Genomic DNA, 10,285 nt, shown 5'->3' with positions numbered 1-10,285 from the left:
CTTAGTTTGGTCAAAACTGAGTATATGCTTCCAGAGTTAATGCTAAATTCATTACTTCTGGTAAATGAGCCACCATAGCAGCTAGAGGGCTGTGAAAATTTGTGTCCTGGGCTCTTTAGATTCATCTACCCATGTACTATCTGAAACCCAAGATTGGTTGCCAGATGGTTGTTTATTATTATTATTATTATTATTATTATTATTATTATTTATACCCCAGCCACTCTGGGCGGCTCCCAACAGAATATTAAAAACACAATAAAACATCAAACATTAAAAACTTCCCTAAACAGGGTTGCCTTCAGGTGTCTTCTAAAATTCAGATAGTTGTTTATTTCCTTGACATCTGATGAGAGGGCATTCCACAGGGCAGGCGTCACTACCAAGAAGGCCCTCTGCCTGTTTCCCTGTAGCTTCACTTCTCACAGTGTGGGAACTGCCAGAAGGCCCTCGGAGCTGGACCTCATCTGAGCATTGGGGGTGGAGATGCTCCTTCAGGTATACTGGGCCATTTAGGACTTTAAAGGTCAGCACCAACACTTAGAATTATGCTCAGGAATGTACCAATGTAGGTCTTTCAGGAGCGGTGTTATATGGCCTCAGCGTCCACTCCCAGTCACCAGTCTAGCTGCCGCATTCTGGATTAATTGTAGTTCTGGATTAGATGTTCCTGGAGTACAATTTCCACAATCCCTGACCATTGTCCCCAGGCTGATAGGAGTCCAAGAACACTTGCATTAAGCTGCCTTTGAAAGCCGATATGGTAGATAAGTGCTACCAACACTGTCTGCCTTGGGAGCAAGCCACACTGAAACAGGGAAGGGAGGACTTTCTCTCTCACGAAACATGCACCAAGTTCCACAAAACTGAGCCTTGCAGTAGGAAGTGCTGAGGCGCATGGGCAGGTTTGTACTTCACAAGCACACAATGAAGCAGTGCCCTGGAAAAGACCATGTTCTGCTTCCCGTAGGGCCTGGGGCCTTTTGTGCAGAAGGAAAGACTATTCCAGTAAGCGTGCGCCTGGTGCTTCCTTCTCTTCCTAGGAGTGGAGTGCAGAAGCTTTATGCATTTCCTTGCTTTTCTGCATGCACACTAATTAATGGCACTGCTGCATGCGCATCTAGAAATGGGCACTTGGATATGCGGGTTTCACAACGGGAAGAGAGCTGAAGGAGCAATTTGTTGCCTTTTCCAGTTTTGGGTACCGGCGGGTTAACAAAAAAAACACATATTTGGTAGTAGGTGCATCTGCTAAGGTGCAAGAAACAATTTTATTGTTGTTATTTATTGGACTTGTTAGTAGCTTGTTGCTTAAGTAGGTCTCCCAGCGACTTACATTTAAAAATATAAATATAAATGCATTATACTATAAAGGAAAAAGTCATACGAAACATCAGGTAACATTGGTATAATTCAAAGCACCCATAACACTGGTAAAAAGGTAAAGGGACCCCTGACCATTAGGTCCAGTCGTGGCCGATTCTGGGGTTGTGGCGCTCATCTTGCTTTATTGTCTGAGGAAGCCGGCGTACAACTTCCGGGTCATGTGGCCAGCAGGACTAAGCCGCTTCTGGCGAACCAGAGCAGCGCACGGAAACACCTTTTACCTTCCCGCCGGAGCAGTACCTATTTATCTACTTGTACTTTGTGCTTTCGAACTGCTAGGTTGGCAGGAGCTGGGACCGAGCAACAGGAGCTCACCCCGTCATGGGGTAGCATCTCACAAAACTACAGGTCATTTTATTCATGGGTTCTGCCATAAGCTGTTTTATTTCTGCTCATGTTACAGCAAACATCAGGGAGAGGGGGCAGAAAAAAGGCATTGTTTTTTCTGTCTTTCCACCCCTGCTGCAGACTAACATGTCACAATTTTAAAGAAAACAAAGCATATATTTAAAACATTTTATTTGCACTGTTTAGAGAGACCCAGTGGGGCGTTGGTGGTTCCAGCTGAAAGGCTTTATTTTTGCCAAAGGTTTTGACAAAATATGAATCATATAGCTTGATGTACAAAATGCTAAAATTTCACCAGGGTGTAAAAACCAGCCAAATATCTGGGGGAAGGCCATATATATATGTGACATCTGCTACAAACAGTTTGAAACGTCATCCAAACTATCTAGGTGTTATCTTGTAGACACTGGCCCGAAGCCATAGGGATGTCATGCTAGTTGCAAAACTTACAGGCAGTTTGTCCATCTGGAGAGACATTGGCTCACCCATAAGGCCCCTTTCAAGTGTAACATTTGTCACAAAAACTTCAAACATTTAATTGCACTCCAAAGACACCAACAGCTTCACAGTGAGAACATCTAGGGTGAGGCTGAGCAAGCTGAAAGATCAAAGAGTGCCAAGCAAAAGAGACAAAAGAGACTTGGGTCATGGGATGTTCTCTTTGCCCAAAACATTTTACAGAGAAAGAGAGGGTGTGCAGCCTCTGCGCACCAGATCTGATTATCTGCATGATGCCAGAAGGGGGACGAGCATGCATATGTGTGAGACTCTCAGCGAGATATTTCGTGCGCCATCTAACCTAAATAGACATCCACACTATTGCACATCCACACTGCCCAAAAGCCATTAAAGTATGTGTTAAATCTTTTTGCCAGTTGACACACCAGAAAATATCAAGAGATGAAACCCAATGAAGAGAATACTTCTGAATGTTCTCTTTGTCATCAGGGTTTTAAACCCCAGAACAAACTTCTGGAGCCCAAACAGTTTCATGCTCCGAACATTACTCTGGATACTGCACTAGAGAGAGAGTCTTAGGAGCCAAATGCTACAGACAGCATTGCAAAGTGCACAGAAATGTATTGAAACTGTTACTGCATATGACATCCATTAGGGAGATCAGCTGGGTCGTCATCACTGCATTTATGTTGTAGCAGTGCTCTGAGTGCGAACAACGTTCTGAAACAGGACAGATGTGCAGTTTGCACAAATGTGAAGGAAGTATTGTTGTTGTTGTTGTTTAGTTGTTTAGTCATGTCCGACTCTTCTTGACCCCAGGGACCAGAGCACGCCAGGCTCTCCTGTCTTCCACTGCCTCCCGCAGTTTGCTGGTAGCTTTGAGAACACTGTCCAACCATCTCGTCCTCTGTCGTCCCCTTCTCCTTGTGCCCTCAATCTTTCCCAACATCAGGGTCTTTTCCAGGGAGTCTTCTCTTCTCATGAGATGGCCAAAGTACTGGAGCCTCAGCTTCAGGATCTGTCCTTCCAGTGAGCACTCAGGGCTGATTTCTTTAAGAATGGATACGTTTGATCTTCTTGCAGTCCATGGGACTCTCAAGAGTCTCCTCCAGACCATAATTCATCAATTCTTCGGCAATCAGCCTTCTTTATGGTCCAGCTCTCACTTCCATACATCACTACTAGGAAAACCATAGCTTTGACTCTAAGAACTCACAAGTATCAACAGCAGGTGAGTGGCTTTACCACTGCGAAGCCCACATTAAGAAAAAACCAGCCTTTGAGGAAACTCAAACATGGTGGAGAAAATGTCTCCGAGTTTCCCTTTTCATACAAGAAAAAAATGGGGAAATGCAGCACTTTAGAAGTCACAATTTGGCTCCATCAAGCAAGCAGAGTTCTGGACCCAGGAAGCTTGGACATTTGCAAGAACAATCCAAAGGAAAAGATGTTTGCTCTGGCATTATCCTAGCAAGAGCCTGAAGAAACCCATTATTTAGAAATTAATCAGAAAGGTATGCTGTGAAAGTCCGCCATGGATGATTCTATGCATTATAAAGATGACTCACTTTATGGCTCATGAGATGATAGTTTCTTTGATAACCAGAAGCACTTCAATGCACTCTTTTAGCATTCAGTAAAAATATACATAATAGACATAAAGTATGCCAATGCGACAGATGTGGAAAAACCTTTCCTCCTTCTTCCAAGCTTCAAAGACATTATCTCACACAGGATAGAAGCCCTTTGGCTGTACTTGTTACAGAAAGGCATTTAGACAGTCGGCCCATTTTAAAAGACATCAGCTCACCCATACTGAAAAGAGCCTAGGTAGAAGCTGCGCAAATTTGAAAATTTGAATTTGCTTGCCTGGGAGATTGAATTTGAATCTTCACCTTATTTTCAGACATCCTCCTTGGTCCTCTAACTTTTGAGAGTCACAGTCAAACCATGTAACTGAAATCAAATTGGAGACAGAACTTTGTGGATGGACTCTAGTCTGATAGCAAAGATAACTTAATTCTATTTGCGTAATAAAGGGTTGGAAAGGAACAAACTGCTAGTGATGATTTCTCCACCAGTGAAGTCCAAGATAAACCAGCAAAGCAGAAAAGTTAAAGAGGTTTTAATACTGTTTAAGGCATTTAAAGCACTCTTTAAACTTGAAATACGCCATTAAAGTATGCCAAGCAGAATCATTTTGAATGTTGTTTCTGACAAAATATTCAGGCGAGCCTCTTACTTGAGAAGGCATCACTTTATCTAGAAGAGGAGGAAGAAGAGGAAGAAGAGGAAGAAGAGGAAGAGGAAGAGGAAGAGGAAGAGAAGAAGAAGAAGAAGAAGAAGAAGAAGAAGAAGAAGAAGAAGACGACGACAATTCGGGTATGTCAGAGAGTCAAACAATTCTTGGAAATGTAATTGTACAAAATTAGTTGCTTATACAATTGCACATTCTTCAATGATGGGTGTAGCTGTGGCATGAACCATATAATATACTATGCCAGGAGAGGAGAAGAGGCTGAGTTGGCTTGATGGTTAGAGAAAGGTCAAGCTATTCCATGGCTAGTGACTGGTACATAGGTAGGGACAAATAGATTCTTGGGCTAATTAGCAGCAGTGCTAATTCTGCATCAGGATCCTAAAGAGAACAACTGGATCCCAATGATGTTTCTGCTAGCTGGCACAATTTTTTTAAAAAAAAAATATTATTAAAATAATTCAACATTAATACATACATATTACAAATGTACATACATTTCATACAATCCTTAAAAATATTCATACATACCCACACTCAATCCCACAGATACTTCCTTGCACAATTTAAGTTTTCTCTGCATTCAAAGTGAAGAAGGGCCTTCAAATCCTCAAACTCTGATGAAATATCATATTCCAAAGGCTAAAGTTGGGTTCCTGGCTACCAGGAGAACATCTGTCATTAACTCCCTTGATGAAACATCAACCTATCATTCTGGATTATTAGTGAACCATCAATTTACAAATTATGGTCTTCCAGCATTTGTAGTGATATGTTTCCTGCCTATCAATCAAACTATTATTCCTTGGGATTTACAGATTAGTGGCAACCTTCCTATTGTTAACATCAAGAGATCATTTCCATCTTGAGTTTAACAAATCTCTCAAAAGCGTACCCCCAATTTACTTCTATGAGCCGGAGATGAGTATGCTTTTATGGGTGTCAGAAAAATACCTAGGTAATCCTGTTGAAAGTGTACTTTCATGTATTAGTATTTTTTCCCAGTGTTTTCAAGCGCCTCTGCATCACATATCTGCCTAATCTTGGAGGTTTATATTTTAAAAAAACCCCTCAAAAATCACATTTTCTTCATTGGAGTTAAATATTTTACTGCTGAATGAAACTTCTATATTTCCTTTTATAATGAATGTTCCTTTTATTGAGCAGTTTTTGAACTTTGCGTATGTTTAGTTTCACTTTGAAAACTAAATTCAAGCCTCCACTGATACCAGCCCAACCATGTTGAAAGATTGTGGTGCAGATACACTAGTGCATCTATCCTGACCTACATGTTACCACTGGGTACAAGTCTTCCCCAAGCTCTTCCAATATGCTTTCAAGCTTAGCCGGATTTTCTTAGTCCTAAATCTCACCTCTTCTTTGTTTATGCAGCTGCCATCACTGTTCTTCCACCAATTGTAGCCCACCTTTGGACTAGTGTGCTTGTAACTGTTCCATGTCAGTCTGTTAACCACTTGCAACATGCTGGCAGACTAACCTAATCTGAGCTGGACATTTTAAATTCAAAATACAGCCCTCAGCCTATTAATCAGGCTTCCTCAAACTCGGCCCTCCAGATGTTTTGAGACTACAATTCCCATCATCCCTGACCACTGGTCCTCCTAGCTGGGGATCATGGGAGTTGTTGGCCAAAAACATCTGGAGGGCCGAGTCTGAGGAAGCCTTCTATTAATGGATGGCTCCCTCTAGGGATGGGGAACCTGGAGCCCTCAAGATGTTGCTCAGACTATGACCCCATCATCCCTGGGGGGTTGGTGGCTGATGGGAATTGGGAGACCGACAATGTCTGCAGAGCCACATGTTTCCCCAGTCCTGAGGTAAAGAAAGGAGCAGGTGAAGTAAGTACATGTAGAACTTTGCCTTTTTATTCCCACAACATGGTATCAGTCTTGCTCCTCTTGGCATCGTATTATGGGGAGAATTCTCACATGCCAGATAGAGTGCTGGCTTGGTTAGGGGTGGGGTGTTGGCTTCCCTTCTATGAATATAGTTTGGACATTGGACCTATGTGCTGGGAGGTCCTTTGGATGGTGTGAAGAAAAATGGTGGGGGAACCACCTTTGACACTCAGCCCACCGTATAAGCATGGGCTCAAATGAGGTAACTGGTTCGCCTGAGAATATGGCCTGCAGAGTCCTACTTAGTCCAAGATAAATCGTCCACAAAGTTTACTGTGCATTTTACTTACAGACATAGACGGTAGAACATTTTTCAGAAGTTGTCCTGAATAAATATTTATACACAAACCAGAACAGCACAGAAGGCTCCTTTTAAAGTCCTGAATATTTCAGAAAGCATCTGTTACTAAACTGAGGCATAATGTACAGCCAATCATTACTGTTTAATGAGATAAACAAAGAAAGGAACTTCTGCTATGTAAAAAAAGAAAAAGAAAGAAATACACACCACTACATTCGACAAATCCAATTCATCTGAGGAGGCTGAATCCAAGAAATAGAGCCAACTAGCATAATAGTTTGTTAATGAAAACAAAACATACACATCCAGTCTTTACAACCAAGAAAAAGATCTGCTGATGTTCTGGTTAGATAGACAACTTCCACATACCTGGTCTCATTTAGCTAAGTCCCTTTTGGCTTGCAGTGGGAACTTTCAGTTGAGCATTTCCAGCGTTCATAAATGGGAAAATATACTCAAGTTGGATTGGAATTACTGATTTGGTAATGGCCTTCAATCCTTTAACACAAATATATGCAAAGTTGTGGATGAACTTGTGCATTTCCAACTCACTGTTGGAGCATGACTATTGGCTGGTTTGATGCAACAATAAACAGATTATTTCCCATGGTTCTTGGCAGGACTAGATTCTGGCAGCTGTCTGCAAAAATGGGATCAGGGTGGCTATGAAATTCTTCTTGCCACTAATTTTCCGCTGGAAAATGAAGGAAAGGGAACCATAAAAGGTCGGTCTGGATAACCTGAGCATCTTTAAACCCTTTCTGATCAGAATGGAAGTTACAGAACAGCCTGTAGAGCACATGCTCTAAATGCAAAAGATCCCAGGTTGGGTCCCAGGCATCTTTGGTTAAACAGGGACCAGGGACCTTCAGATTGTGCTGGCCTCCAACTCCAAGCCAGCATTGGCCAGTGGTCTGAGGCAATGCAGGGAGCGAGGTTGTCCAATGATGGGTACTTCCAGACTGTGGCAATTTTCAGGTGGAATCCAATCACATGGCAGCAAATTCAGCTTGCACAGTTATAGCTGATTGTGAGGCATTATGCAAGGATTGGACTTTTTGCAACAAGGCAAGTGATGGGGGAAATGTACTGGGGTTACACTTGCTGTGATGCAATGCCATCAGACCTTCCTGCAAACAGATGAGAGTGACTGCTCAATAAGCAGCTCGTCTGGAAGCATCCAGCCTCTGGAGGGCCACAAGTCTGCTATCTCTGAAAAAGGATCGGACTAGCAGGTGACGAGGAAGACCTCTGCCTGACCAAGCCGAGCCAGTAGCAGGGGGCCAAATAAGGTCATTTCCTATGTTTCCATCACATTCCAGGCAAGCAGAGGAAGTGTTTACCAATGCTGTAGAAGTCTGTGGAGTCAAGGAATGTCCCGGCCTGACAAGAGAATACCAGCATACGATTAAGTGCTGCCTGAAGGTGTCATGGTCAATAACAATTATGCAAAGATAATACTGTATTCCAGTTGGGCTCTTTTTGTATATGTTTAATTACATTTTAAATAAATAAATAAAGCCTTATATCCCACACAATCCAGTTCCAGGGATAGCAGACATATATGGCCTGGTCCCAAAGATATCCTGCAAGCATTGCCGCAGGTTCATATGATGGGGGGGGGGATTTCATTACAATATACAAGCACTGACAAATGCTGTGCTGCATGTAAAGTAGGAAATTATATACAGTAATGACTGAATAAAGCATGGGTAGGCAAACTAAGGCCCGGGGGCCAGATCTGCCCCAATCGCCTTCTCAGTCCGGCCGGAATCAGTGTGTTTCTACATGAGTAGAATGTGTCCTTTTATTTCAAATGCATCTCTGGGTTATTTGTGGGGCATAGGAATTCGTTCACCCCCCCAAAAAAAATGTAGTCCTGCCCCCCCCCCACAAGGTCTGAGGTACAGTGGACCGGCCCCCCGCTGAAAAGGTTTGCTGACCCCTGGTAAAGCAACGAAATAAAATCCGTACTTATATTGCTGTTACATCCGACGTCCAGCAGAGGGGAGCAGCGAGCACTCCTGTTTAAATCATTTAGGCTGAAGCCATTGCACGCTGTGGCTCAAAGCTCCTATTGTGATGATCTCATAGCAAAGTGTGTATCTGAAGAAGTGTGCATGCACACGAAAGCTTATACCAAGAACTAACTTAGTTGGTCTTTAAGGTGCTACAGGAAGGAATTTTTTTATTTCGACTATGGCAGGCCAACACGGCTACCCATCTGTAACTGGACTCATAGCAAAGTGTCATGCGTATAATTATTGAGATTTTCTGCCTATATTCTTGTGTGTGTCGTGCTGAGTTCAGGGAGAGAACAAGCACAAGCTTACTTTGTTGCAGCGTGACTTAAACTAAGGGAAAAGCTCCACTCAGAGACGAGGACTGGGAGAGAATGATAGGAGCCCAAGCAGGTCTTAAACCACTAACTTAAAACCATGACCATACCAACAGTGTATAACGTGTGAATGTGTGTATACACGCACGCACGCGCACACTTTTGTCAACTGTGGATAACAAAGTGGGCTGCAGTCCAGGAAAGCTATCGTAACAAAGCTGAAATCCTAACCCCACTTCCCTGGGAGTAAGCCCCACTGAATTCACTGGGTAGAGAGTAGAGAAGGTATGGACTGCGCTGTAACTCTTGTCACAACAGAAACTTTCACCCTAACTTCACGGTAAACGTGAGTTATTGTCAGGTAACCGCGCGCAGGATAGCTGCTGTCATTAAATTAAATTAAATCGGGTTTCCTTGCAGATCAGGGTTACACTCTTCGTTGAATACAAGCGGTTTTTGACGCGGCCACTTCTCCTCTGAAAGCGGAAATCAAGACACAAAACAAAAGCTCCCGCCCCTCTGTTTGCAGCAAAAGTAAAAAATAAACTAGATAAATCCCCTCCCTTCTCAACTATTCGGTTGCACGCGGACACCTTGCGCTTTCAACCTTTCCAAGTGTATAATGCAGATCCTAAACACAGGGCAGTGCTGCGCCTGCCCACGCAGAAGTAAAGCCCGTTGAGTGTAATGGGACTTCCTCCTTGCTAAGTGTGCATGGAATGGAACCCTCAAGAAGTCACTTGAGGGCGTGGACGTCATGCTATTATTTCTATCTCTATGTGCTCCAGCTTCTCAACGCGAGGGGAAAGAGAAGCGGCGAACGGAATCTGTAAAGGAAGCGGAAGTAGCGTGTGCGGCGGCGGCGGCAGCAGCAGCAGCGGCTTCAGTCCGGGCGGGCGAAACCATACTACGGGTGGGGGGGAGAGAACGGGCGATACCAAGCGTGGTTCTCAAGAGAGAGAGGGCGGCGGGCTGGCCTCGTGAGAGAGGCGTGGAAGGGGCTGCTGCGCGGAAGCAACATGGCAGCGGCGCCGGCGATCTCCTCGGCGGGAGCCCAGCAGGAGCAGCCTGCGCCCAAGAAGATCGTGGCTCCCACCGTGTCGCAGATCAACGCGGAGTTCGTGACGCAGGTGAGCCCCCCACGCCCCCCACCTCAGACCCGAAGGGAGCAAAGGGATCCGGAAGATACTGGGCTCAGGTGGAGAGAGATCTGGGGCTCGTCCCCCTTTGAATGGGCACATGAGGGAAACCCCCACGAGGGAGGATCCGTTTATCTA

At 44.0% G+C, this 10,285-nt stretch overlaps 2 protein-coding genes across 2 annotated transcripts in view; both read left to right on the top strand.

Annotated features, from left to right (window-relative positions):
- Positions 1–558: 558 nt before the first annotated feature.
- ZNF770 (zinc finger protein 770) lies at positions 559–4,016 on the top strand (the record flags this gene model as incomplete). Its single annotated transcript, XM_080981791.1, is given in 5 exon segments — positions 559–568; positions 2,033–2,154; positions 2,158–2,314; positions 3,824–3,928; positions 3,931–4,016. Coding segments are annotated over 5 exon segments (480 nt in total), but the record flags the coding sequence as incomplete, so codon positions are not given.
- A 5,934-nt stretch (positions 4,017–9,950) lies between these two features.
- The window catches only part of AQR (aquarius intron-binding spliceosomal factor), a 53,022-nt gene continuing 52,687 nt past the window's right edge, over positions 9,951–10,285 (top strand). Inside the window, exon 1 of the mRNA XM_080977623.1 lies at positions 9,951–10,138. Coding sequence (XP_080833749.1) covers positions 10,028–10,138 — 111 coding nt within the window. The 5' untranslated portion in view covers positions 9,951–10,027. The remainder of the gene's footprint in view (positions 10,139–10,285) is intronic.

This window comes from Podarcis pityusensis (genome assembly GCF_964106645.2).
Source record: "Podarcis pityusensis genome assembly, chromosome: 1".
NCBI lineage: Eukaryota > Metazoa > Chordata > Lepidosauria > Squamata > Lacertidae > Podarcis > Podarcis pityusensis.
The sequence above is the reverse complement of the archived record's forward strand: the minus strand, read 5'-3'. Positions and strand labels throughout refer to the sequence as shown.